Source organism: Podarcis melisellensis (genome assembly GCF_964234715.1).
Source record: "Podarcis melisellensis genome assembly, chromosome: 3".
Lineage (NCBI taxonomy): Eukaryota > Metazoa > Chordata > Lepidosauria > Squamata > Lacertidae > Podarcis > Podarcis melisellensis.
This window is the reverse complement of record NC_138530.1, coordinates 106,941,782-106,969,672: the sequence shown is the minus strand read 5'-3', so window position 1 is coordinate 106,969,672 and position 27,891 is coordinate 106,941,782. Positions and strand designations below refer to the sequence as shown.

At 42.2% G+C, this 27,891-nt stretch overlaps 1 protein-coding gene across 2 annotated transcripts; it reads left to right on the top strand.

Moving 5' to 3' along the window:
* Window positions 1–409: 409 nt before the first annotated feature.
* BTBD3 (BTB domain containing 3) lies at window positions 410–27,044 on the top strand. 2 transcript variants are annotated; one of them, XM_081906320.1, is made up of 5 exons: window positions 410–538; window positions 13,407–13,674; window positions 14,222–14,312; window positions 15,068–15,186; window positions 20,200–27,044. In XM_081906320.1, exons 2-5 carry the CDS (start codon window positions 13,532–13,534, stop codon window positions 21,230–21,232), a joined length of 1,386 nt encoding a protein of 461 aa, XP_081762446.1. In that variant the 5' UTR covers window positions 410–538; window positions 13,407–13,531; the 3' UTR covers window positions 21,233–27,044. The 2 variants fall into 2 exon arrangements, with proteins under 2 accessions (XP_081762446.1, XP_081762445.1); XM_081906319.1 differs by lacking the exon at window positions 410–538 and having other exon boundaries at window positions 13,004–13,674.
* Window positions 27,045–27,891: the final 847 nt, after the last annotated feature.

The window sequence follows — 27,891 nt, the reverse complement described above, 5'->3', positions numbered from 1 at the left end:
GCTATTCTTGATATCCTCTTCCTCTCCTCCATTATACCTAATTTCATGTTTGTTTGATGTTTTATCGTGATTTAAATATTCTGTTGGGAGTCACCCAGAGTGGCTGGGGGAACCCAGCCAGATGGGCGCGGTATAATAATAATAAAATAAATAAATAATAATAATAATAATATTGTTCGTTTGTAACGGAAAATCATTCAAACGCAAATATATATATATATTTAAAGGAAACGAACATTTCTAACGGCCACGAAGCCACACGCTTTTTGGGTCGTGGGGTTGCTTCGTTGTTTGGGGTTGAGCGCGTCCACACGGCGTTTTTATATCGCGCGCTTCTTCTCCTCCTCACAGGTTTTCCCGCTCTTTTTCCTCCGCCAGCGCCGGGAGCGCGCACGTGGGGCGGCGGGCGCGCTCCCGCGGCCCGGCCCCGCCGTCCCTTACCCGGCCGTCTCCTCCTCAGCTTCGGGGGGAGGCGACCCGCCTCAGCCACTGCGCCGCCGCCCGCGACGGATAGAGGAGGACGGAGGGGGCAGCGATGGTAGGTGGCCCGGGCCCGGGCTCGGCTTCTCCCTCCGTCGCCCTGCAGGCCCTCCCTCGGGAAGGGCCCGGTGCGGCGGGAAGAGAGGCCCGGCCCTGGCCGCCGAGGAATGGCGGGTCTGGGGCGGCGGCGGGGGGGGGGGGGCTGGCTTAGCAGCGGGGCAAAGGAGAGGTGCCGGATCCTACCTCGGGTGGGGGCTGGCATGACACGGGCCGGGCCTTCCGCAGTTCGGGTGCGATGGGGATATCCCTTCCTTGGCACTTATTATTCTCTCCCACCCCCGCCCGCCTTGCTGTACTGCTTCTTTTTTAAAGGTTTTGGCCTAGTTTTTCCTCCTAAAGACCAATCCGATCGACCTCAGGCCGCAGGTGGGGATTCTGAGTGATGAGATAACTCTCTACTTACCCCAACCTCCCTTTCTGCAATCCTGGGGATGCCTGCTCAGAAGCAAGTCCCATTCAGTTCGGTGGGACTTCCTCCCCCCGGGGAAAAAGATTGCAGCCATACACACACAATTTCTTGCAAGTAGGAAGCCAAGACCCGTTGCATTCAGTGGGACTTCCTGGGCAAGTATGCGTAGGATTTGCAGACACACACATGCGATTTATTGCAAGTAGAAAGCTGGGGTTGTCTGCTCAGAAGCAAGCTCTGTTCAGTTCAGTGGGACTTCCTCCCCCAGGCAGATACGATTGCAGCCGGGCACACACAATTTCCTGAAAGTAGGAAGCCAAGTCCCATTGCATTCAGTGGGACTTTGTGGGCAAGTATGCATAAGATTTGCGGACACACGGACACACAATTTCTTACAAGCAGAAAGCTATATCGGGGAGAAGGCTAGATTACAACCTTCCTTGAAAATGAGTGTTTTAGTTTGCACCCAAACTTTTTTCTTTGAAGGGATTTTTGTTCTCTTGCCTGGAGGAAGGTTTTTGCCAGTTAAGACTTGGACCAATGAGAGATCGGTCACTGTGTGTGCAGCTAGTCCTACAAAGGCAAAGCCTGCAGCTTTCTCCTTGACATGCTACTTAATAATAATAATACTTAACATTAAGGTATTTATATGCATATGTTGTCAAATGTACTATAACTTCAGAAGCGATGATTTACCACTGGTAGGAACTTATGAAGTTGCCTTGTAAGACATTTAACCATTGGCCCATCTAACTTTTGTATATGCTGACTGGCAGCAGCTCTGCAGGGAGGTACTGGGGGTTGGCACTGCAGAAACCCCTGCAGCACTCACTAGCTGCCATTGAGAAGTAGCAGCCTTCTGGGAGTGGAAGGCGGATCATCTTTGGAGATTTGGGCTCCCTCCTGTGTGCGGTGGCATTTAAGGTAGAGACAACGATGACAGCACTTCCTTCGCAAAGCAGGTGGGCATGTGGCAGGTCAAAGCAGGAGCCATCTCTGCTTGCCTGCTTCCTTTTCCCGCATCGTCTCCCTCTGGAGTGCTGGGGATTGGGCCCAGGACAGCCCCTTTGCCTTAGAGGCAGGGGAGCAGAGGTACCTGCTGCTCACAGGGAGCAATGGTAACAGGGAGCTTGCCATGTCCCCTTGTGCCATGTGGTGTATTGGGCTTTGTTTTCCACAGGCATCTGGTTGGCCACTGTGAAAACAGGATGCTAGGCTAGATGGGCCATTGGCTTGGTCCAGCAGGGCTCTGTTTCTGTTCTTAGGGTCACTTCTGCCTCTCAGTTGTTTTCTGTTGCTCCTGAAGGAGCGTTTCCACCCCCGTTCTGCCTGGACACTGAGGTCCAGCACTGAGGGCTTTCTGGCGGTTCCCTCACCGTCAGAAGTGAGGTTACAGGGAACCAGGCAGAGGGCCTTCTCAGTAGTGGTGCCCGCCCTGTGGAACATCCAATCAGATGTCAAGGAAATAAACAACTATCTGACTTTTAGAAGACATCTGAAGGCAGCCCTGTTTAGGGAAGTTTTTAATGGTTGAAATTTTATTCTGTTTTTAGTGTTCTGTTGGGAGCTGCCCAGATGGGCGGGGTATAAATAATAAAATTATTGTTATTATTCTGTTTCTGACTGGCACAACACAGCTAACCACATTGCTGTGATGGCAGCAGCTACAGTCATGGTGTTGTTTAGTTGTTTAGTCGTGTCCGACTCTTCGTGACCCCATGGACAAGAAAGAGCACGCCAGGCACTCCTGTCTTCCACTGCCTCCCGCATTTGGGTCAAACTCATGCTGGTAGCTATTAGAACGCTATCCAACCATCTCGTCCTCTGTTGTCCCTTTCTTCTTGTGCCCTCCATCTTTCCCTGCATCATGGTCTTTTCCAGGGAGTCTTCTCTTCCCATCAGGTGGCCAAAGTATTGGAGCCTCAGCTTCATGATCTGTCCTTCCAATGAGCACTCAGGGCTGATTCCCTTAAGAAAGGATAGGTTTGATCTTCTTGCAGTCCATGGGACTCTCCAGAGTCTCCCCCAGCACCATATTTCAAAAGCATCAATTCTTCTGCAATCAGCCTTCTTTATGGTCCAGCTCTCACTTGCATACATCACTACTGGGAAAACCATAGCTTTTACTATACGGACCTTTGTTGGCAAGGTGATGTCTCTGCTTTTAAAGATGCTGTCTAGGTTTGTCATTGCTTTTCTCCCAAGAAGCAGGCGTCTTTTAATTTTGTGGCTGCTGTCACCATCTGCAGTGATCATGGAGCCCAAGAAAGTAAAATCTCTCACTGCCTCCATTTCTTCCCCTTCTATTTGCCAGGAGGTGATGGGACCAGTGGCTATGATCTTTGTTTTTTTGATGTTGAGCTTCAGACCATATTTTACGCAGCTACAGTCATACCTCGGGTTAAAGTAGCTTTGGGTTGAGAGTTTTCGGGTTGTGCTCTGCGGCGACCCAGAAGTAATGGAACGCGTTACTTTGGGTTTCGCCGCATGCGCAGACGCTCGAAATGACATGCGCAGACACGGCGAATCACAACCCGCGCACGCACAGATGCGGGTTGCGTTCGCTTCAGGATGTGAACGGGGCTCCGGAACGGAACCTGTCGCATCCAGTGGTACCACTGTATTGCCTCTGCTGCTTTGTAAGCTGCCTCCATACACTGGCTATCTTCTCCTGGCTGATGTGGCAGATAATCCCAAGGACTTTATCACCCAGAGATAGAAAGTGAACAAGGACAGTGGCTTCTTCTTCCAGGTTTCTTCACTGCTGCGTTGCCCACTAAGGCATGTAAACAGCATAGGGAGTTCAAAGAGAAGGCACAACTGCAGTTTCTGCCCATTTGCTCTTTGCTTCTGGGTGGAGAAGACCTAAGTCCATGATGCACAGACCTAACTGCTGTATCTCCTAAAGAGAGAGAGAGCAGAGGTGACAGCTTCAGCTTCCTGCAACTGCCTCTGTTGTTCATTCAGGTGAGCAAGCAGTGGTAGCAGCTGTTGCCTTTAAATGCTTTGCGTCTCCCTCTGGGCAGTGTGGCAGGGATGTTTTCCCACTGGGGAAAGGTGGAGGGGGCCCTGAGCATTTTTGCAGAGAACCCACTTCCCCAGCTTGGAATAGGCCGTGTCCCACTACTGAGAAGCAGTATATCCTTTTATGGTGGAGGATATGAAATTCATCTATGTTCTTAAACCAAATTGGCATTATTCAAGTTGTTGAAATGACAGTCAATAATACATATATATATATAGAGAGAGAGAGAGAGAGAGAGAGAGAGAGAGAGAGAGAGAGAGAGAGAGAGAGAATGGTATGTTTGAGCTGTTGTTCAAGTGAAAAAAACAGAACAACTTCTGAAAAAAGTTCTCAGTGTTTTCAATGCTGCCTCAAAATCTTTGGACGGTTGGTACAGTGCTAGTCACTAGGGCAGTAAACATGAAATGAATGTGGTGCCATTTTCCAATTTAAGTAACTTGCAGTGCAATCCTACCTCTGTCTACTTGGAAGCAAGTACAATTGGATTTAGTGAGGCTTAATCCAAAAGTAAGTGGGTATTGGATTGCATCTTTATTATAAGTGCCTTTCTTTTCCCCAGAGGGGGTTACAGCATAACCTTGCATATTGGTGGGGTTCTTTTGTTGGGGTATCCTACGGCCCTTGTGTGCGTGCATTCATTTATATCTCAGGGAAGTGTTTGAAAGAGCAGGAAGTCATCAGATAGTCAGCCACATTAGAGAACCCTCCCTCCTCCAGTCTTGAGCCTGGTGTTAGAAATCTGAAATCTAGGTATCTGGTTGGCCCTTGGGTACCCCTGTCTATAGGAAGCAGCTTGACTTGGCAAATCCAAGACACCTTGAGAAACTTCCAGCATCTTTTATTCCTCCACCAGCATGTTTCCCCATCAGTTGTAAGAGACACATGGATTGAATTCATGCACTGGCATGTTTATGGTTCTTAAAGTAGGATTCTAAAGATTTATGCTACATTATTATTATTTATGTTGATAATAAAGAATAATGCAGAAGTAGTGTGTATATAGCAGCCAAAAGAACTTAACAAGGCCTTGACTAAATACATATTTATTGTTCTGCCAGTCATGTCACCACTTCCTTGTAGGTCCCACCAGTGATTAAACTGCACACACTGCTCTCTGCTTGTCATATAGATTGTATTAATAAATAGTTTGTTTCTTACTCCCAGAGAGCTGTCTCTTACTGGTGTGTGGGGGGACTATTCATTTGGAAACAGAGGGTGTTAAGAAAACCAAACACATTGTTCCTTGCTAAGCCATGAATATGGAGTACACACTTTTAAAATGGAAAGAGGTAGGCAAAGAATTGCAGTAAAAATATTGGCTCATAAATGAATTAATAGGCAGATTATGACTAAAATATTAAAAAATTCAATAATAGATCTATATTTTACAAATCTAGTTTTTCAAATGAAAATTCTGCTTGATATTCATCGTGCCTTGAGAGCATTCAGTCAGAACAAAACATCAACAAATGGGGAAGATTTATGCAAATTGGAATCTTGCTAATTTCCTGAAATTATGAAGTTAATATGAAGCAAAGGCTTTCACCTGCATGTTAAAGGAGTCCAACTGTCACATTTGCATCACTCGTGGCATTTTAAAGCTAGGTCTGTGGTGCCTGGTAAAATTGAAAAGCAACTTACAATGAACTAGGGCAGTATTTAATCTCTTTGCATCCAAAAAATAAATAAATTTAGTGGATGTTCACATATTCAAACTTAGGAACATAAGAAAATCCCTGCTGGATCAAACCAAAGGTCCATCTAGGCCAGAATCCTGTCCCCACAGTGGTGAACAAGATGCCCCTGGGAAGCCCATAAGCAGGACATAAGTGCAAGAGCACTCTCCCTACTTGCAGTTCCCAGCAAGTGGTATTCACAGGTTTGGGACACGGTCGGCGCTGTGGTCTAAACCACTGAATCACTTGGGCTTGCTGATCAAAAGGTCGGCGGTTTGAATCCCCATGACGAGGTGAGCTCATATTGCTCTGTCCCAGCTCCTGCAACCTAGCAGTTCGGAAGCACACCGGTGCAAGTAGATAAATAGGTCCTGCTGTGGCGGGAAAGTAAACAGCGTTTCTGTGTGCTCTGGTTCCCGTCAGGTGTTCCATTGCACCAGAAGCGGTTTAGTTATGATGGCTACATGTCCCGGAAAGCTGTCTGTGGACAAACACCGGCTCCCTTGGCCTGAAGCGAGATGAGCGCCGCAACCCCATAGTCGCCTTTGAGTGGATGTAACAGTCCAGAGGTCCTATCCCTTTTTACCTTACCTTATTCAGAGGCATAGTACCTCAGATACCATACACAGCCATCATGATTAGTAGTTGTCTGTCCTCAAACTGCCAGCAGCTTTGTTCGCTAGCTCCTGGCTCTAGTATTATGAGAGGAGGAGAAAATTGATAGTAATTTTATTTTCTGTGACAAAGTGGATGGGACACCCTGCATAATTTTATACACCGCTATCATGCACCCCAGCAGTACACATTTCTCCCCAAAACTTAGTAAGACCCAAATGTTTTAAACTTTTTTTGTTGAGAAGTTGCTGCACCCCTTTGATCATTTTGATCGCCTGTTTCTGAACCTTTCCCAGGCTTATCACAGAAATCAAAGGCTACAGCTATAGACCTAAAACAGCATTGCAAGTTATGTTCCTTGCATCTGGCAAACACTGTTCTGTGTTGCTAACAGTTTACATTGTTTTCTTCTTCCAGTTGTTCCCTGCTTCCAGATTCTATGTAATCAATTTAGTTCTGAACTCTTGGGCTGTTTTTGTAATTACCAGGGTGTGGTTTATTTTCTGTCATCGACATAACCCCACTCCTTGCTTGTATAAGAGTTCAAAGTATAAACTAGGGTTATAAACTGGTCGGTTAAATTCATTTAAATATTTATATGATACCAAGCCTTAATTTCTTCTGGGGAGCAACAGTGGGAGAGTGCTGTTCCAAAGTGTAGGTGCTGCCACAGTAAAATACCTTACAGCTGCAGAATGTGTATTATGTGGGGCCTGTAACAGTGCCAGTTCCGCAGCAAGTTATTAGTCATTGCTCAAAGAAACACCGTGTTTAAATGTTTCTTCACCCGACAGAATATATTTAGGGTTGTTCAGGGTTTCACTTGAGAATGTGAATGTTCACACATGCAAGCCCTGCCCTCAATGTTCCCAGATGTGTGGACTCCTGTTCAGACCTTTGTGTGATTAGAAGGGGAATTTAAAGTGCATTTTGCTATAAACCCACTTAGGAAACTCCCCTTGATTTGGAGCCCTTTCTTACCAGGGTTCCTGGTAGCAGGGAGGTATCAGCAGAGTGCAGTTCAAAGCTTCCTTCAAACCTTTGCGGTAGTTGCACCAAGATCTGAACAGGAGCCAGCGTGCCTGGTGACACTAGGGATGAGGCTTGTATGTGACTCCTGCTTGCACCCATGGTTTCAGTGTTTGCGAGGATGCTTGAACACACCTGAGTGAAACGTTAAAATGTCTCAAAACCGTCTCAGTATCATAGGAAGATCCATATTTGAAAGTAGTGGCATGAAAGTAGTGGCATGAACTTTAGTTTAAGTGAACTGTGGATCAGGCAGACCTGAAAATGATAAAGGGAAGAGTTTTCTGAAAAAAGAATAGGAAGCATTTTAAATCTGTATCTATCTAGGCCTGGTTGTATTTCCCAGACATTCAAGAAGACAAGTGATAGCATAGCAGTCCTTTGAAAAATATAAAGTGAGTAGCCCTTTGCTTCTTATGAGCTTAATAACAGCAATGGCTTCCACAAGAAACAGTTGTAGATCACGAGAAGACGAGCTTTTTATCAAAATGGATAGGGACATTCTGAGGAATCACATCTGAAGTTGCTCCTTAAAATTAATAAGTTCCTTTATTTATTTAAAGCAATATCTACCAAACTTTTCTGCCAAAAAACTCCCATAGCAGCTTATATAAAATCACGAAAAACAAGAAATTCCCCACCTGTACGCTTACAGTCTAAAAGACACAGCACAAAACGAAAAGGGGATAAGGAGGGAAGAGGAAACTAAGCAAACTCAGGCACCAATTCTTAAATTACAGAGTTCTTATAATGACTCAGTGGTACGAAAATAGCAAGAGGTGAAGCCAAATAGAACCAGTGGGGGTACCCTGCTTTCCAACATTTTGATATGGTGGGTGGCTGCTACTAGGTTCTGTTGTTGTCAGCCCCACCAATTAATCAAAGAGCAAGTTATACCCTGCAATTAAAGATTTAATGGAGTCAGTCATTAATACCACAAGATTATGTCTATTAAATCAATATAGGGCAGATGAGGAGCATTTGTGCCAGATCAACATTAATCTGCAACTTAAGCATAGTGTAGGCAAAACTTGTAGCATAGTCTTAAGTGTATCTACCGTCATTAAGCCCCACAGGGTTCAAAGGGGTTTACTTCTTAGTGAATAAATGTGTCCTCTTTTCTCCCACAACAGGATTTGGCTGTTACATGCATTTGGGATTCATCTTAAAATGGCAATGGAATATTGTCTTAATTGGTAACAAGAATAATGGCAGGGACTGTGTACTATGGTCTGATGATGACACCATTTTGTAGATATTTGTTATTTTCTCCAAGTGAATTTCATGACCAAGTGTGAATTTGAACCCAGGTTCTCCATCCTAAATCTAACCCTAGCTCTCAGGATTACATTTTAGGTGCTTTGTAGCCACCTTGACTTCACTGTTAAATTTGTTGATACTTTGCTTTGAATTCAGGTTTGGATTTATAGGTAAATATTGATAACATGGTGATCAGTGCTTAATGTTTCCGTTCAGGTTTAGCGTTGCTATATGGTATGTGAATACTGTTCAGTCTTTCTATTGACAGCATCTTCTAATGTTGGGAATGAATATATTCGCTAAGTATGTTAACTAGTGTAAGGTTGTATGATTTGGAAAATTACAATTCCATTGTTGTTTGACTAAATGAAACAGATGGCTATTTCTTTTTTAAAGTACTTAATGAAAATAACCATTATAGAGTTATATAGGGCTAAACCTGCACTTCTCTGTATTTGTTTCCGAGATTAATCATGGTGTTTTCCCCTTAATTGTATTGTCAAGAAGCAAATTATGCATAGCTAGCACTCTAAACGTTTCTTGGTAATTTTGTCAAATGCACAGTGGGAAAATAAGTATTACCATACTGGTAAAATCATACAGCGTAGCAGGGAAACTTAAAATATTATTCCATTCCATTTAAAGCTGTCTAGTGGAACAAAATGACTGTACACTAATTAGTCCTATATGCAATTTCAGTCCTGAAGGGTTCCATCTTTGTGACACTTTAGTTTTCCAACTGTGACGTGGATATTCCTATAGGAGGTCACTGTTGCTAGGGAAGGCCTGAACATACAGGAAAGGAAGGAAGCAGAATGAGGATCAAATTAAAAAAAGAACAGTGATGCCTAAGAGGAAGTCAATCTGAACAGAGGGAACCAAATGCTACCACACACAAATGTCTTATTTAGAGTTATTTTGTGGTTGGGGGCAGAATTCCCTAGACAGTTAAACTGAGAAAGACTTTCTACCTAAGGAATCCCAGAAAGCTCCTGGCAATCATATACTGGGCTTATAGCAGTGTGGGCTTTCCTGTAAAAAAAAAAAGCAGAAAAGAAGCGATTTCCCCCCTTTGCCCTTATCAGTGGAGATCTCCTTTAGCATGTTTGCCGTAAGAGTTAGTAAACAAATTACATATGCTGTATGAATAACTGGGTCAAAAATACAGTAGTCCAGATTAGTTGAACTGAAATATTTGAAAAGGGGAAAAAAAATAAAGTGCACTTTTCTTTCAAAACATATATTCAAGCATATTCAAAGCTTTAGTAGAAAATTATTGTGTTAGAATACTTGTAAATATTTTAAGACATGACAACCCTTACTATATCTATATCTGTATATCTATATTTATATCTATAGATAGATATAACAGTTTAATAACACATAATTACACATTTCTGGATTGAACAAAACCATCCACTGATGCATCACCCTTGCTTTTGCTAAGAAAATCTAGCCAAGACTGTCTACCCATATAAGGCTAAGAAAAAATATTTTATGGGCTAGATATTTTGTTTATATTGTGATCCTCAGATGAAGGGTGATATAGAAATAAAATAAATAATAAATATGGAACATGATCTGTGTGAGTGGCTATGCTTTTAGTTGTCATTTTTATCAGAGATCCATTCTCTGCAAGCCTTTGACCCTCCAAACCATGTATTTTGCCCTCCAAGGTATAGTACCAGATCCTTTTTGAATCCATCTTAAATTAACTCTCTCTTTGGCTTGAAGTTAATTGAAGTCTCTCCTCTCCCCAAACCAAACACATGTAGGGTTTTAAACTGGGCATCCCCAAAACCAGTGAATTCTTTCTAGTGTTAAGTTTCCTTCTTCTCTCCCATAATCAGATTTAGTATTTGATGCAGTAATTCTTTTAGGAGCTCAGGGATGTTGCCAGATATTTAGAACTTTGAACTTAGGCCTTTCCTACTTAAAATGCATACACCCCTGTAATACAAAGCAGTCTTCCTAAAATTGTAAGGATGGGGGCATTCAGCATGTGCTTCTGCACCAGCAGGACATAAGATTTGCATTATGGTAGTATGACACAGCACTATTCGCGTTGTACATAAGGCACTGCTGAGTAATGGTAATGTTTTCAGGGCAACTCTGGCAATGGAGTGGGACTGCTTATCCATCGCTAATTTGTGTGGTATTTTGGCCTCCATGGTGCACCCGCAGAGGGCTCCAGCCTTTTGGAGACCAAGGGCACATTTGCAAACCAGAAAAACGGATGTGGCCACCACACTGACACAGCTAGCGCAGTTACACATGCACTGCTATCACACGCTCTCCCCTCTGTCAGCAATTTGGCTTGAACAGTGTTAGCTCTCCATTCCCAGGTGTAACACACACACACACACACACACACACACACACCCTACACACCTGAAATTGCTCCCTGCATTGCAGGAAGGTGTCAAAGAAGCCTGCTATTGGCTACAATAAAAATGTTTATTTCAAGCTTAACTCTATGGGAGGTGGAACAGAGAAAGGAATGGGATCTTTCAAGTGCAGGCACCATGTTCGTAATGCATGCGCTAGGCAGCTCAAGACTGTAGGCTAAATATTTCCAGGCAACTTTTTATCACGTAATTACAGCTAGTGGGTAGGATGGCACATAGGCTACGGTGCAACTTCTACAGCTTCTTCTGTGTCTGGAATTTATACCCCACCGTAGTTGTACACCTCTGTAGGATGATTGCATGCTATCACATTCAGATTATTCTATTAGCAGGCTGCATCATTGACCTGTTTTCAGAAGTGCTCACATTTAACTAGAAACAAACTGGCAACTCTTGAGATGCAGGCTTCTAGAAAGAGGGGTTAGTTTTGAAACCTGTTTGACGTTTTGTTTCTGGAACCCCAAAGTGATGGCTTTTTAACTTATAATTTTTTGTGTGATGCTGATGGTGTATTATGAACAACATGTTTTGAAAGTGAGATGCCAGCTTGGTACTGTACCACTGAGTGAACCCTTATTTCAAAAATTTGCCAACACAGCCTTGTGCCGAGAGAGGAATGCTCTAGCCCAGGAGGAGCAGAAGGTAGATTTGGGGTCTTCTGGTAGATTTCTAGAAGGTCTGCAGTAGATGAGAGTGGGTTTCTGACTTTTAGTGGTCAACAATAGCAAATAATTAATGTCTTAGAAATAATTCACTAGGGTTGCTGAAATTAAGAATGCTTTTGTGGAAGAAACTGTATAAGTGTTTTTTGTGCAAAAGAACTGTAAGCTCAGTTTTTATAATGGGGGGGGGAAACCTTCAGCAAATATGCTCAGAGGCACGCTCTTCCTTAATTCTCAGTGTTTGCCAGCCCCTCCAAATCATTTTTCTTTCTTTCTCCTAGCTCTGGCAGGTGCACCCTGGTGCTTTGGTTTAAAAAGAAAAAAAGAGCAAAAAGCATTTAGCAAATAAAAGTAGATCCTGCAAGCTTGAAACCTGCCAGCTCTTTGGGTACAGTGCAAAGTGCTTGCAATACCCTTCCCTACTCACCCAACTCTGCTTTGAGGGAGGGGAGCTGTATATGTACTAATACAGGAAGCAGAGTTGGATCCAAGCTCTAAAGGAAGGGGTGAGCTGCACCTTTATGCCAGGGAGGGGGCTAACACCAGATCCTGTACTTACAACACATCCAATTGGTGGGATGCATTAAGCAACATGCCAACACATAGTAAACCATAATTACTTTAGTTTAGACCCTTTCAAATGCAAGAGGTCTGTCTCTTTAAACAATTTAAATTTGTCTAATTTGATATTGTATATTTCTTGTACACATATGGAAGTTTTGCTGTGACTGAGCAATCACCAGTGGTGTAATTTGGCCTAATTAGCCTTTGCTTAGTGATTTGGGATGTCTATCAAGGACTGTTATGTTCTCAGGAAACGTAGTGAGTTAAAAGCTAATGTGGTGACCTCATCTCTATTCATTAAGCTCCAGAGTATAAACTGCACTGGAGAGCGACTGTTAAACCGTATCAGTCCATTTTTATGCTGCAAGTTAATCTGCTTTAATTTGGATACTAAATTTATCCAATTTAACATTTGCAGTTATAACGGGAAATAATTTACAGGAAAAAATGCAGTATATTGTTCACTTCCCCTTTTGCCTTGCTTGCAAACGTTTCTTGGGATTTTGGTGGTGGTGGTGAGGCACAATCATTTTTATTTTCTTGGGTTCTTTAAAATGATGTTCCTGTTTGAAAATTGGTATGGCTTCAAGGGGAAATTATTAGCCAAGGACCAATAGAAAACACACACATTTGTATCATTTACTTTGTGCGAGCGGTTTGCCTTTCTACTTAAACCGATCATTAAATGAGAGTGCAGCCACCGGCTCTTTAATATTAGAGCTATATGCACACTGTGTCGCTGTGCTGCTGGTCCAATCGCTCTTTGTGACTTCAGCTATTGGCTCAGAACGCTGCTTGTCTGACTCCATCTGCAGGGCTCTAACACCTCCTGCACTCAGATCCATTCAACACACAATTCGCGCCAGCTGACAAGCAAGCAGCAGCAGCATATCTTGCTCTCCTACTTTGTTTTGTCACACAACAAAGCTCTCTCGCAAGCAAATGAAGCTGGGAGTCATGATGGGGAGGAGTTTGACAGATCAAGTACTGGATCAAACTTAAAAAGCTAATATCTTAATTCAGCATCCTGGAAAAAAGGTCACCTTGCCTTGCTGGAAAAAGAAGCACACAATCTCAGCCTTGCAGCTCTGTGTTCGGTACCTTCTGCTTGCCTCTGTTCTACGTAGTTAGGCTATCTGATTACACAGACAAGGATACTCATGGTAGATGACAAGGGAAAGAACATGAAATGTCTCACCTTCTTCTTGATGCTTCCAGAGACAGTTAAGAACAGGTCCAAGAAAAGCTCCAAGAAGGCAAGCAGTAGCAGTGGTGGCAGCAGCAGCAAGTTACCTCCAGTTTGCTATGAAATCATTACCTTGAAGACTAAAAAGAAGAAGAAGATGGCTGCTGATATTTTCCCCCGAAAGAAGCCGGCGAACAGTAACACCACTGCTGTCCAGCAATACCACCAGCAAAACATCAATAACAACAACATCATCCCAGCTCCAAACTGGCAAGGACTGTACCCCACCATCCGAGAAAGGTAAGCAAGTTGGGAAATGGTTTCTTAATTGTGCTTTTCAGTTCAGTGGCAGTTTGTAGTGAGATGTGTGCCCTCTTTTCGAACAGCATGCCTTCCCGTTAGGCAGTGCTCAAAGAAGGGGAAATGCTTTTACTTTCCCCTTGTGCAGTTGTTATTTTTTCTCCTGATAATGAAGAATATTTTTGCATGCAAGCTGCCTTGATTTAACCTCTTAGGCATTCTTCTCTCATGAAGGCACATTCACGCCGTATTAATCTTCGTATTTGATCACACAGTTTAGCATTTTTACTTTTACAAAAGTACTTGCTAAGTTTTTCTTGCAATGTCATACTTTTTTTTTATTAAAAAAGGTCATACCTTGGTACATTTCATAATTATTAAAGTCATTTAAAATCTGTTGTGCTTTTTTCAAAAAGGACTGTTTTCTTTCTCACTTTGTGTTTGTGTGTTTTCTTGGTTGCTCTTGAAAGATTGTAACATTATAAGGAGCTGAATTGCATGTATGGGATGCTGAAACCCTAAAATAACTTATTGCCTCTGTTTGTAGAAATGCAGTAATGTTCAACAATGACTTGATGGCAGATGTTCATTTTGTGGTTGGTCCACCAGGTGGGACCCAGCGGTTGCCAGGACACAAAGTAAGCAACAGCTGCATTACTAGATCTGACATGGGAAAAGCAAGGGGAACATCAGCCGTTGCCATTGTAACTTAGTGTGGGAGGCTTGGGTACTGGAACTGACATAATTATGGAAGCTTTTAAGCATCTTTGCCTGGTGAAATGCTTTAGCAGTTTCCCCTCCAGTTAAATATCTTTGCTACTGTAATACAAGGTTGGGAAAATCTGTGTCTGTTTCTGGACCACAGTTCCCAGCCATGCTAGCCGTTGGGCATGGGAGTTGTAGTTCAACATGTTCCTCAACTGTGCAGTACAATATTACCCCCTCCAAAATCTTGTTTTACTGATTTATGACATTATTATCCTATCCTTCCACCAATCTGCCCTCCTTTTAAAAACTCACAACAACCCAGTGAAGTAGCTTATGCTGAGACAGAGGCTGGTCCAAAGTCACCCCATAAGTGGGAATTTGATCTCAGGCCTCCACATATAACACTCTGAAACACTGCAACACACTGCCTCCCAGTGGGGATAGCAATGTATTAGAATAGCAGTCTGTTCAAGGGTTGTGGATGGGATTTCTCCAGGATTCCCTTAGTGAGTTTTGCTTTAAAAATTTAGAGTGCAAAGTGAAGCCATGCCATGCTCTCTCATTACTGTTGATTGCCTTCATGGCTTCATTCTTAATGCTCACTGTGGCGCTGCCACATTTCTGCTTTTCTGTTGGCGATGAATTTTGTTCTAAAGCATGAAATAATATTTCCCTTTTTGAACAGTATGTCTTAGCTGTTGGAAGCTCTGTATTCCATGCAATGTTTTATGGAGAGCTTGCTGAGGACAAAGATGAAATCCGTATACCAGATGTGGAGCCTGCTGCTTTCCTCGCTATGCTGAAGTAAGCATCCTTCTTCATTGCTGGAAGTGAATTTGTTTGTACTTGATCTAGTAATGCCACAGTTAAAAAGTTAGGCATTGTCATAAAGAAAGAATTGATGTGCAAACACACCCATTAGCTTATGGATACGGTGTCTGTAGTTGTGTGTTAATTATAGGACTTTTAAAAATGAATATTTTATTTATCCCTCCCTTCCTTCAGATGTCAAAGAGATAAAGAATTAAACAACTTTTAGAAGACATCTGAAGGCAGCCCTGTATCGGGAGGTTTTTAACGCTTCATGTTTTATGTTTTTAGATATGCTGTAAGCCGCTCAGTGTGGCTGGGGAAACCTAGCCAGATGGGTGGGGTATTGTTGTTGTTTTATTAATAATAATCCCTCACTTCCCTTCCCCGCCTCCATCTCCTGCATATTTATTTAGTCAGCAGGTCACATTGGTCAAGCTGCTTTTTCATATACTTTATAAAGAATTGAATATAAAAAGGAAGAGCTTTAAAACAGGGTGAAAAGGAAAGATTCCAAACTATTAATATACTGTTGCCCGTTTTAGATGCAACACCAAGCCAAACCATGGCTTAGCACATCTGAGCAAGCATGCAAGTCTCCAGAGTGAAGATCACAGCCTCAGCAATCCTATCTCAGTCTTGCGGCTGTCATGTTTCCTGGGGCTAAGCCATGGTTTGGCTTAGTCTTCCTTCCACGATCCAGGGTCATGGGTTTGACTCACTTCAGTGAGTCAATGCATGAGAACAAACCTTGGTTGCAGCGGGTGGTTTGTCTGGTGCAAGACAAACCATGGGACACAATCTTCACACTGAGATCTCACATGTTTCCTCATTCCCAATAAACCATGAGTTGGCTTAGCATTACAGGTGAACCAGGTCTGCATTTGATTGTGCTACCCTTTTTTTCTAACGACACAATTCCTTTTTATTCCTGATAAGTGCAGCTTCTGATGATCCTGTAAACTTCTGAAAGGCAGTCACTGATGATAACGTTTTCTTATAGGCAGGATGAATTTTCAAATGTTAAAAATAATAGTATTTTCTTAAATGCTGTTTCTGCATTTTAAACTTGAACTGAAGAAAGGACATGCATTTGGGGGGAGGTGATTTTTCCCTCCACCCAGCTTGTTTTTCTTGCATGACGAGTGGGAAGTAAGGAAGAGCAAGTTGCTTTCGAACAATGATTGCCCATTAATTCAGGATTTAATTTGGAAGGTGTATTTGGAAACATCTAGCATTTCTTATTAAAAAATAATCATTTTTCTCTGTGTCATCTGTTACTGTTTTATATGTGTGCTTATATATTATAAAAATCCCTTCGCTGTGCCATTGAATCCCCCTGCAAGCTTTGCCTGACCATGCAACTGCTAAATATTAGTCTCCGGTCTGGATTGCCGTGGCGATTGTGAAGGGCACTTTCTAACTTTTCCTTAGGGTGCTTTTGCTGCTTGTAGCTGTGGTTAGTCAGCACACGAATGTGTGAAGAGCTTCAAAGAAAGGAGATGACACGTATGAACCGGCAAGACGCAGTTGTGTCGTCATTTGTGGCTAGATCTGTCAAACTGCGAAGGTTGCAGTATTTAAATATAGGTGTTGCGTCCTGATGCAAATGGGATGTCAGCTGAATAGTATGATCTGTTCAGGTTATAAATACCAGCAGTGCCTTAGGTAGATATGGGATCTTCGGTTGAATCTTACCGTGCCAGAAAAAAAGGATTTACTGCTTGATGCAGCTCTACAGTGGAAAGAGTTTATATCTTCCTAAATGCAGGCACTAGGAGGCATACTCAAACAGAGCACAGTCTAATACAGGTTTAAGGGCACTTCACAACCTTTGATTTCAATAGGCCTTTGATTTCAGTAGATGCTTGTGTGTGTTCTGCTGTGCACTTGATTGTACTCTTGGTGTGCACAGTTCTGGAAACACGGATTTAAGAGTAAGACGAGTGGATTCATCCTAATGAAAACATGTTTAATACTCAGCATTTACACTGAGCTGGACTCTCCCCTGTCAAAATAGGGTAGCAGCGGAAACATCACAATGTAAATACCATGTTTTCACACTAAGGTGTGCCAGGAGAGAAGAAAGAAGGGAAGAGTGCAAACCAGGTCACTGTTATCTCCATTCTTGATTTTTTCTTTTGGTGATAACCAGCATCTCTAAAATTAGGAGCCAGACATTTTCGCAATTAAAGAAAAATATGGCTGTTAGAGTAGGTTTAGGTGTACTTTATTGTCCTAGTTCATGACCAAACTATACAAGATGTTTAACTCTTTCATCTCCTGATAACAGTCCTGAGGAAGGTCCCTCTTCTGAGGCTGGTATTTGTTTTGTAGGGGAAATATCCAAAATCAGGGTGGAGGAGGGATTTTCCTTGGGACTGAAGCTGGGGAGATTTACACCAAACTGCCTGGTGTTATTTGCAGGGTTGAAAACTGGCCCATTAAAAACACATTTAACCACATCTAGGCAAGGTACAGCAAAAGGTAAATCTGTAAAGTGGCTTAAAACATATCTTACTGATATTTGTAAGCTACTCTGTGAGACTGTTTTCTGTTGAAGAGTAGGATTAGAATTATTTTAATAGAAAAAGAATTAGGCCCCTGGTTTCTAATATGTGTACAATACGTGGTGTTAAAACCTACTTGGTTTCTATATATCATGTTTTGAATGCATAAAACCTCTACACTGGTGATGTGCACATTGGCCCTGAACATAAAAGGAAAATATGCATTTTACTTAAAGTATTAGTTATCATTTCTACGTATGGTAAGTGTCACTTATACAGTCGGAGCTTTTGTCTGACAGTTGCTTTTAATCCACCAAAAATCCCCAAAGCAATTTCATTGTTATAATAAAAGTTTCATTTTAAAAAGACCACAGGTAAATTAGCCTGTTGCTACTGTTTATAATAGCTGTGCAAGTTAGATATTTAACATCCCTAAGTGCTGTCTTCTATGCTGTATTCTTTCTGACACTTAAAATCCCAAGGGCTAGAAGTACGTGTTAAAACATTGTGCATCCAAGAGAGATTATGGTTGCCTTGTAAATGAGCAGCTAGTGCCCCATAGGGAAAATCAAAAGAAGTAAACACAAATCTTTTAAACAAGAGCTTAAGTGAAATTGACATCAAAGCTTCACAAATACAGTTCAAAATATTCTGCCACCCCCCCAGCAACAAATGGCTTTTAAACGATGTCATTATTACCTTCATCCTCTTTCCCTTGCCCCAGTGCCAGATCAAGACCAGTTTGTGCTACTTCCCTCCCTCCAAATAATTAACTTTGCTAGAAATGACTAGGTTTCCCATTGTGATCTGCAAGTCATACATATATGGCTGCTCTAAACTCTTTTCATCGTGGTCAGGTTGAATGTTCAGCATGAATTGCATGCAGTATGCAAAACAAACCAGATTGAAAGAGAAGTACCTTTGCCTTGTTCGTGTGCTCAAGTAATGCCTCCTTTTCTTCTTCTCCATTGTGCTTGGGAGCTGGAGGAGAATAGGCAGGAGAAACTAAGGGTACTACTAGATGTGTATTTTTGGAGTATGCTGTGAGTTCACTTGGGAGACAGCCTATCAGCTTCTTAGGGGGGCTATCCCAACCTGAAAGAGTTTGGCTTCAGAACCCAGCTAGATCCCCAAACAATCTATTGCAGGCACACTACAATCTGCCCCATAATCTTATGTGGAATGGATTGTGGAAGATGTTCTCTGGAGTACTTTGATCACTTCCTTTGAGTGATCCGATTGCAATGTTAGTTGTCAGAAACTCTGTAGATGATTGGATGAGGGTGTCCATCTAGTTGACCACCATCCTTTCCAACAATGGTCAGTCCCTGGTGAAGCCCACAAACAGTTCCTCCATTGTCTGCAGCTGGTATCCAGAGAGACACAGCCATTGAACCTGAATAATCAATTTAACTAGTCATAGTGAATAAGCATTTTAGAGAGAGCGATCTTCCATAAATATGTCTGCTCTTTTACTGGCTACCTAAGCCAATGGTAATTACCACATGTTTTGTTGGCGAATTCAGTACATTTGTACATTCATTTTCGAACAGATTAGTTTTCACACGTTTTGGCTCCTGAATGCTGCAAACCTGGAAGTGAGTGTTCCGGTTTGCGGACTATTTTTGGAAGCTGAACGTCCAGCGGGGCTTCAGTGGCCAATCAGAAGCCACACTTTGGTTTCCAAACATTTTGGAAGTCAAACGGACTTCCAGAACAGATTCCGTTCGACTTCCAAGGTACGATTGTATTTTAATTGTATGTTCTGTGAAGAAGTGCTTTTTGTCTGTCATGAGCAGAGTTATTGACATTTTTTCCTGAAATACAAGTCCATTATATTTCAACATGCGCTAAATTAAATTGGTTGTCAACTTTACACTATAATGAGCTAAAGCTTAAGTTGATTGATTCATGGGGCTGCCAGTTAAGGGCACACTTGTTCATCAAGGCAACTTCCGTTGCAGTGCATTGCAGTGCTGTGGAATGAAAAAAGACCATATGAAACATTGCCTCCGGAGCATTTGCAGATTTTGTCATCATCTTAAAAAGTCACCCGTATTGAGGTTTTGATGAGCTTAACAAAAGGTAGATGATAAATCAACAAATTAAGCATTTTTAGAGCCAGTGTGGTGTAGTGGTTAAGAGCGGTAGTCTCGTAATCTGGAGAACCGGGTTCGAGTCTCCGCTCCTCCACATGCAGCTGCTGGGTGACCTTGGGCCAGTCACACTTCTGTGAAGTCTCTCAGCCTCACTCACCTCACAGAGTGCTTGTTGTGGGGGAGGAAGGGAAAGAAGATTGTTAGCCGCTTTGAGACTCCTTAAAGGGAGTGAAAGGCGGGATATCAAATCCAAACTCTTCTTCTTCTTCTTCTTGTTGCAAATAATTCCTGAACAACTATATTAGTGTTTTATCATACATGTGTCTTTCACTACTAGTGTTTTTGAAAAACGTCTATTTGTTTTGTTAACAGTATTACATGCGTGTCTTTTATTGCAGATACATATATTGTGATGAAATTGACTTGGCTGCGGATACAGTTCTGGCAACTCTTTACGCTGCCAAGAAGTACATCGTTCCTCATCTTGCCCGCGCATGTGTTAACTTCCTAGAGACGAGTCTGAGTGCAAAAAACGCTTGTGTACTGCTCTCCCAGAGCTGCTTATTTGAGGAACCAGACCTGACTGAGCGCTGCTGGGAAGTGATTGATGCCCAGGCAGAGCTGGCTTTGAAATCAGAAGGGTTCTGTGACATTGATTTTCAAACACTCGAAAGCATCCTCCAGAGGGAGACCCTGAATGCCAAAGAAATTGTGGTTTTTGAAGCTGCTCTCAGTTGGGCCGAAGTAGAGTGTCAACGCCAAGAGCTACCTGCCAGCATAGAAAACAAGCGCAAAGTCCTTGGGAAGGCGCTCTATCTCATCCGCATCCCTACGATGGCGCTTGATGACTTTGCAAATGGTGCTGCTCAGTCCGGCATCCTGACCCTCAATGAAACAAACGATATCTTCCTTTGGTACACGGCTGCCAAAAAGCCAGAGCTGCAGTTTGTGAGCAATGCCCGGAAAGGCCTTGTCCCACAGCGCTGCCACCGCTTCCAGTCTTGTGCCTACCGCAGCAACCAGTGGCGCTACAGGGGCCGTTGTGACAGCATACAGTTTGCTGTTGACAAGAGAGTGTTCATTGCTGGCTTCGGGCTCTATGGCTCCAGCTGTGGATCGGCCGAGTACAGTGCCAAGATTGAACTCAAACGGCAAGGCGTTATCCTAGGGCAAAACTTGAGCAAGTACTTCTCTGACGGATCTAGCAACACTTTCCCAGTGTGGTTTGAGTACCCCGTGCAGATCGAGCCAGATACCTTTTACACAGCTAGTGTGATTCTGGATGGAAATGAACTCAGCTACTTTGGACAGGAAGGGATGACAGAAGTTCAGTGTGGCAAAGTAACTGTGCAGTTCCAGTGCTCTTCAGACAGTACCAATGGCACTGGGGTTCAGGGGGGGCAGATTCCAGAACTTATCTTTTATGCCTGAAAGAAGATGGGTTCCAGAACATGGAGAGCGCTGTTCTATGGTGTATATGTCTGGTCCAGACCTGTTTGATACTTACCTTGCTGTCTGCAGATATGTGATCAGTACAGGTAATATGTTCCTGAATGCAGTGAACAGCTTAATGCTTGCTGTACTTTTGTAGCCTAAGTGTAAAATCCTTTTTACTTGGGAGCTCCCAGGAACAAGCAAATGAGCAAATTATAAAAGTCAAGAGTTTCACAGCCTTACCACAGATGAGATGGCCTTTGTTTGTGTGAAAGAAAGGAAATAGATGTTCTTCTCCATGCTGTTTCCCACCTACCCTTTTAACTTGCTACTTTCTCCTGTTCTTTTGATTTATTTATTTTTGTTTCCTCCATGCCATAGGCTTTTCAAACATCTCACTGTTTGTTTTAACGGACACCCCCTCACACTTCCACTGGAGGCTGATTTGGCAGCAACACCACCAATTCACACAAAATCAGTTTTGCTAGAGACAAGTTTGGTCTTCCTACATGTGCTAATCAGATGTTGGGAAGTTGTGTTAATTGAGATGGACCACTGGGATGAACTGGTGCATTGAGAATGTCTACAAAGGAAAGTAAGTCTCCTCAAGGAGCAAAGCGGGTTATGCACAGTAGATTCTTACTTTCTTCAACACCGTTCTCTCAAGCTTCTCCTGAGACACAAAACAACCCCTGCTTGTCCAGCTAGTGCATTGAAATGAATGGTGTTTTCACCATGGCAGTGCCTCAGTGACCCATTTCTTTCCCCCATTTAATAAGCCTTTGTAGTCACCCTTTATGGGTCCAGTCCCTTTCCCACAATTTTCTGATCCATAGAAAAGGAGCAAATCCCTACTGACTATTTTTTCTTTTTCCAAAGGCAGTTGAAAACTTTTTGGCATGATGTTACTTTTACCACCTGAGTAAAATAATAATAATAGCAATTTTTGTAGTATTATATTATTTTCAATTGCTATGGATAGTTCACAAATTGACTAACTTGACAGATAAATTGATAGAAGCAAGAAGCAAGTAGGTTTCAAAGACTTCTCCATTTCTGGGTTGGACAAAATGTAGTTGTACTTAAATATTCACCCACATGTTTGCTTTTTAAAGATGCTCCAGATTTGTGATTTAAAAAAAAAATAAATGCCCAGATTTCTTGGCTTTCAGAATCCCCCTAACTACGTACTGTGGGATCAGATAGCAACATGGCTAGCGTGGATGCTGTTTGTAGTTTTTCTTCTTAGAGCTGCTTTTTAGCACAGCTGTAAATGGTTGCTTTGAGTAGCATTCATTACCACACTACGTAGAACGCCTGTTAAGACGCATCTCTAAAACAAGTATATGTTCATTTTATAGGAAGTTTTGATTTTTGTGTGATTGTAATGAAATTGCTAACTGCCAGCATTTTCTGAAAAGGGGACATTTGTGACTTAGATTTCCCCCATTTTAATTTGATCTTCATTCAGATCTGAAGTTCAGTTTTTCATTGACCAGAAGCATTTTTCTCCTCTTTTTTTAAATTGGTTGTCAGGCTTCCTGTAGAACCATCTGTGTTCTTGGCAGGAAAGGGCTGCAGGCTGGGTGGTAGTAAAAATGAAAGGAAATAAGCATAACTGAATGATACAGAGCAATTTCATGTTCATGAAATAATAAAAGGCACATTTTCAAGTAGGCAACACTTGTCTCTGCTTGAAAGTTGCTTACAGTGGTATTCCCAAGCTGATTTTCAACCCCCCTTGCTTTAAATTAAGAATATGATTTATTCAGTAAAGTAAGCATGAATGCTTCCTGCTACATTGTTTAAGGTGGGAGTGTACCTCCCCAACACTAAATCTACACACTGATATAACTATATAAATGTTTCTCCCACCTCTCCACCCACCAATATGGTACATTATCTGTTCATGTGCTTGCTCTGAATATTTTAACCTGCTGGAATCCTGGCTTCTAGTAGTCTTTTAAGTGCCATTAAGAATCTAAAATATGGTGGATTGGGCATGAGAAAATCCAGCCTTCAAATGCAGTGTTTTCTCAGATGTGTATAATATAAAGGAAAACACAGATGCTATTCTTAAAGGGAAAATGTTATTATTGCCTTTTTAATTATTTCAAATGGTATGATGTAAAACAGAAGCATACAAATGCTCTTATGTTGTATTGGGGTTGCTTCCTGATCAGATGTACCTGATGGTATCCTCAAGAACCATTGTGGCTGGCGCATTGGTCTTACACCCAGGGAGAACCAGGTAAAAGCCCTGCTCAGTCACAAAATTTCCCGGGTGCGCGTAGCCTAACTTTCCTTACACTGATGCTGTGAGGATGAAATTGGTGGCAGGGCATCGAGGAAGGGCAGGATAGAAATGAGAATGAATAATCTGTGCATAATGTGCTGGGAGAGGGGGGGAGCTCCTGCAGATGCTTCCCCATGCTTTTTCATGAACCTCAAATAAGAGTCACAACGGAATTGCATGGTTTGAGCAAGTAATGCTATTTCCCCTACTAGCAATCCTATAAAAGCCAGTTTCCAGACTAGGGTCATGTGGGGTTTTTTATGCCCTGTGCCCTCTTGGCCTCTAGATGGCATATGTACACTGCTGCTTTTACTTAATGCCCCACTGAAACAGATGGCTGTCATGAGGTCCATAATGGTATCCGAGTGTAGCACTTTATATTTCCCTTAAGCGTGAATGTCTTGCCATTCACTTCCATGGGGGAAAGTAACTGGGTTTACTTGGGTGTAGTGCTGGGGAGAAAGAGGGCCAGGTTAGGCGGCCCCTGATTTTGGAATGCATAGCTCAACCTCCCCTGAAAAGGGGCTTCCTTCTGTCCCTCTTCCCTTGTTTGTCAAAGTGACAGGCGCTTATTAAGTTTGAATCTGAAAGCAGAAGTATCATTTGCCTACCATTATGAGCAGTTCTTAAACCAGTTTGCAGTGGTAAATTGCAATCCTTTTTTGATGGTACATTTTGGTGCACCATCTCCTTTACTGTACAAGGGTAATGTCAATGAGGTGTGCTGTCGGATACAAAAAATGCATGTCTTAAACCAATATAAAAATTAAGCAATATATTGGTTTACTCTTAAGATAAGGGAGGCATAGCTTGCTGCATAAAAGTTAGCATGTGTCTTCTGCAACTGAGTCACTTAAGCTGACCAAGAGGTCTGGACCTTCCCCATGTGTTCCTTGAAAAAAGAGATGAGTTCAGAGTTTAAATAGTATTAAATTTGTCTTAGTATGGACAATATTTTAAAGCATATTTTGAAACTGATTTGCATTCAAGGCACATACTGCAGAGGTGTTTAAAAATTATCTCTGCAACCATGAGAGCTAAATACTTTCACAGCTTTCACGAAAGCACCCTTCCCTGCTTTTAGATTATACGGGAGAGAACTAAGTTATGCTTCCAACATGATTGGGTGTTGGTATTCTGCTTGGTGTACATTATTTTACATGTCTCACAATGAACTCCTGTGCACGTCTACTCAGAAGTAAATCTCACTGAGTTCAGTGGGTCTTACTTCCAGATAAGCATGCACAGAATTACAGCTTTAGACAGTAGAATTTAAAGTGTGCATTGCACTAATTTCGGCAGTTTTCAGTTAAAATGCCTTTAAAATTACTATTAAACTTGGGCCACTTCTAGTATGAATTATTTTTATTGTCAGCATCTGTACCATGCCTTTCTAAGGCATATTCAGTGCAGCTTGTAATCAAAATAAAAAGAATGCACAACAAAAATATGAGGAAAATGGCAAAGCAATAAAAAGGACTAAAAACTATAGGATAATCTGGCAGGGGAAGGGTGAAAAATGAAGGCATGCTGCAAAAGTTGCTGTAATAAAATTGCCTTTGCTGCTCATCTAAAAGTGAGTAGCGATAGGGCCAGGAGCACCTCCTTGGGGAGGCTGCTCAGATGTATGACTGAGAAAAGTATAAATGGGATCAAAATGAAAAGTCAGAATGCTAATATATTGATAAAGAGGGAACACACAAAGAATGGGGAAGTCCGCATTTTCCGAGTGCTGCAGAAGCTGAGTATTTCAGAGTTGGTTGTGTAGATAACACCAGAAAATTCAGCCAAATGAAATCTGCTACCTAAAAGTGGCACTTTAACCATGCAACTAGCAATTTTATGAAGGAGGTTTTTGTACCTTTCAGAATTGTCCACGTTGATCTAGTTCCTGGTCAGTTGTTACTCTCCAGGGAGCAACCTGGTAAAGAGTCTTGCGCGTGCAAACCATCCCCAGATAGAAAGTAGTGTGTGGTACTGCATTTGGTTGAATGCAAGATCTCCACGGTGTTGTATTCAAAGTAGAACTAAGGCGGTTGTTCCATCAATGCAAACCTTTCTGCTTGTTTGACAGAGCTATCTCCCCTTCCTCAGCATGCCATTATGAGGATTCTCCCAAACTCTTGAAGAAGATTTGGGGGGAGCACATTGGAAAGTCCCAATGCGCTAGCAGAAATTGTGGTCCTAAGGCTTCTGGTTACTTTTTTGAATGGGGCAAGGGGTTAGAGCACAGTAGATTGCATACAAGAGCCTCTAGGTTCAATCTCCAGCATCAGAAATGCACACACATACCGTCTGAAACTAAAGCTGCTTCCAGTCAGTGTGTACTATTAAGCTAGATGCACCAGTGGTCTGACTCTGTAGAAGACAGCTTCCTGTGGATAAGGAAATGTCTACGGAGTTCAGTTTTCCCCACTGCTGATTAACGAAAGTCCTTTTTTGCCTGAGGACCTACGTCACTTTTAGAACGAATAGCAGAGAATGCCCAATGAAAAATGCCAAATTAAAAAACAATTACAGGGTCGTCATTCAACATCTCTGAAATGCACAAATGGCTGTGTGTGGACTTTGCTGTTCTCTTACATGAACAAGGGTATGCAGTGAGGAATCTCTGTACATGCACAGAGACATCTCTGTGGATACAAGGTCCTTGCATGTAGGGGAACTATGCATTTGTCTCTTAAATACATAAAGTGCCCCACAACTGCTGCTATCTGTTAACATTAACACTAATTATATTATTGGCATTCATATTTTAATAGTGCTATTTAAAAGTATCTGCTGGTGATCATACCACCACTATCAATGAAAGGCTTTACCCAAATGGCATTGAGTCAATCCTGTTTTCTGTATCTACCCATGTTAGGTTGGATTCATTCTAATCAATGTATGTTGCCTTAAATGGTTTGTGGATTGAAGTATAAGGCTGCCAGCATCAATCGACTGGAAGCAGGGGATGTCCGTAGAATTGTTTCCAAATGAGAGCTTTGTACCCTTAAATAGAAAGTCAATATCCTAAATGTATGAATTCCTGTATATTTTGGTTTATTCTTCTAAAGCACCAGACATATTTATCTGGAACAGAACAGAGCCTGAGATGTGAGAAAATATTATAGATGCTGTTTAAATTACGCCTAACATCTTGTTGCATGGCGAGCTAGAAGGGGGAAGGGAAGCTGTTAACTGGATTTGTGGTGTAATATACTTTAAGCATATCTGACATAGTATTTAAGTAAATGTTCTAATTTCTACAGTACTTATTGCACTGATTTTTTTAAATGTTAAAACTCCGTTATTTCAAAGACAACTGCGTCTAGTTGTGCTTGGAGCAGTGCTTGACTATAGCAACCGATGGCATTATTTATGAAGGACAGATATATATATATAAATATGAAGTACCTCAAGTTGAATGTTATCGTACTGTATCTTTAATGTAACAGTGCAGAATTTTAGTAGACACATGAATGTGTATAATCACATTTAAAAGGCAAATAAAAATTAAACTGGTTCTTACACTGTTTCCTGGTGTGCTTCTGAAACCTTAATAAATTTGCAGTAATACTTGCTGGACTTTGGGCATCAGAAAGGCTTGATGTACCTGATAAGTTCTATCCTGAGGAAGAACAACAAATGGGTTGATCAGTATTTTGTTAAAATGCTAAAACCGAAGCAAAGGAGAAAGAAAGGAGTCATGGGTTCGAACTCTTGATAAATGTAAATACTACAAAAGGTGGAACTCAACTGGGCAAGATCCAACTTGAGTTGGACCAATTTGGTTGGGAGCTGTACCTCAGTGGGAAGAACATGGGAAAGGTCCCAGGTTCAATTTTCTGCAGGTAGGGCTGAGAGAGAACCCTGTCCGAAACCCTGGAGAGCTTCTGCCAATCAGTGAAGACAATACTGAGCTAGATGGACCAATGAGCTGATTCAGTATAAGGCAGCCCCCTAGGTTCTGGGGCTTACTGCAGCTCGTGAACAGAAACCTCTTCTACATGGGGTTGGTGGGTGGGCAATGATATTTTATCACTCCCAATCCCAGTGACACTCCTACATGTGATGGTGTCATATGTCATAATGTGCTCTTCCAGGTTTAATCAGCTTATTCAGTAGGTTTTAGAGGGGGTGAACAGACCACATGTGCTAGAGCAGGCACCTTCAACCTCGGCCCTCCAGATGTTTTTGGCCTACAACTCCCATGATCCCTAGCTAGCAGGATCAGTGGTCAGGGATGATGGGAATTGCAGTCTCAAAACAACTGGAGGGCCGAGGTTGAGGAAGCCTGTGCTAGAGGAACAATCTAGAGGTTGGAACGATGATCATGGCCACCAAGGTGAGAAGGAGGGGGGTGGGGAAATACCTG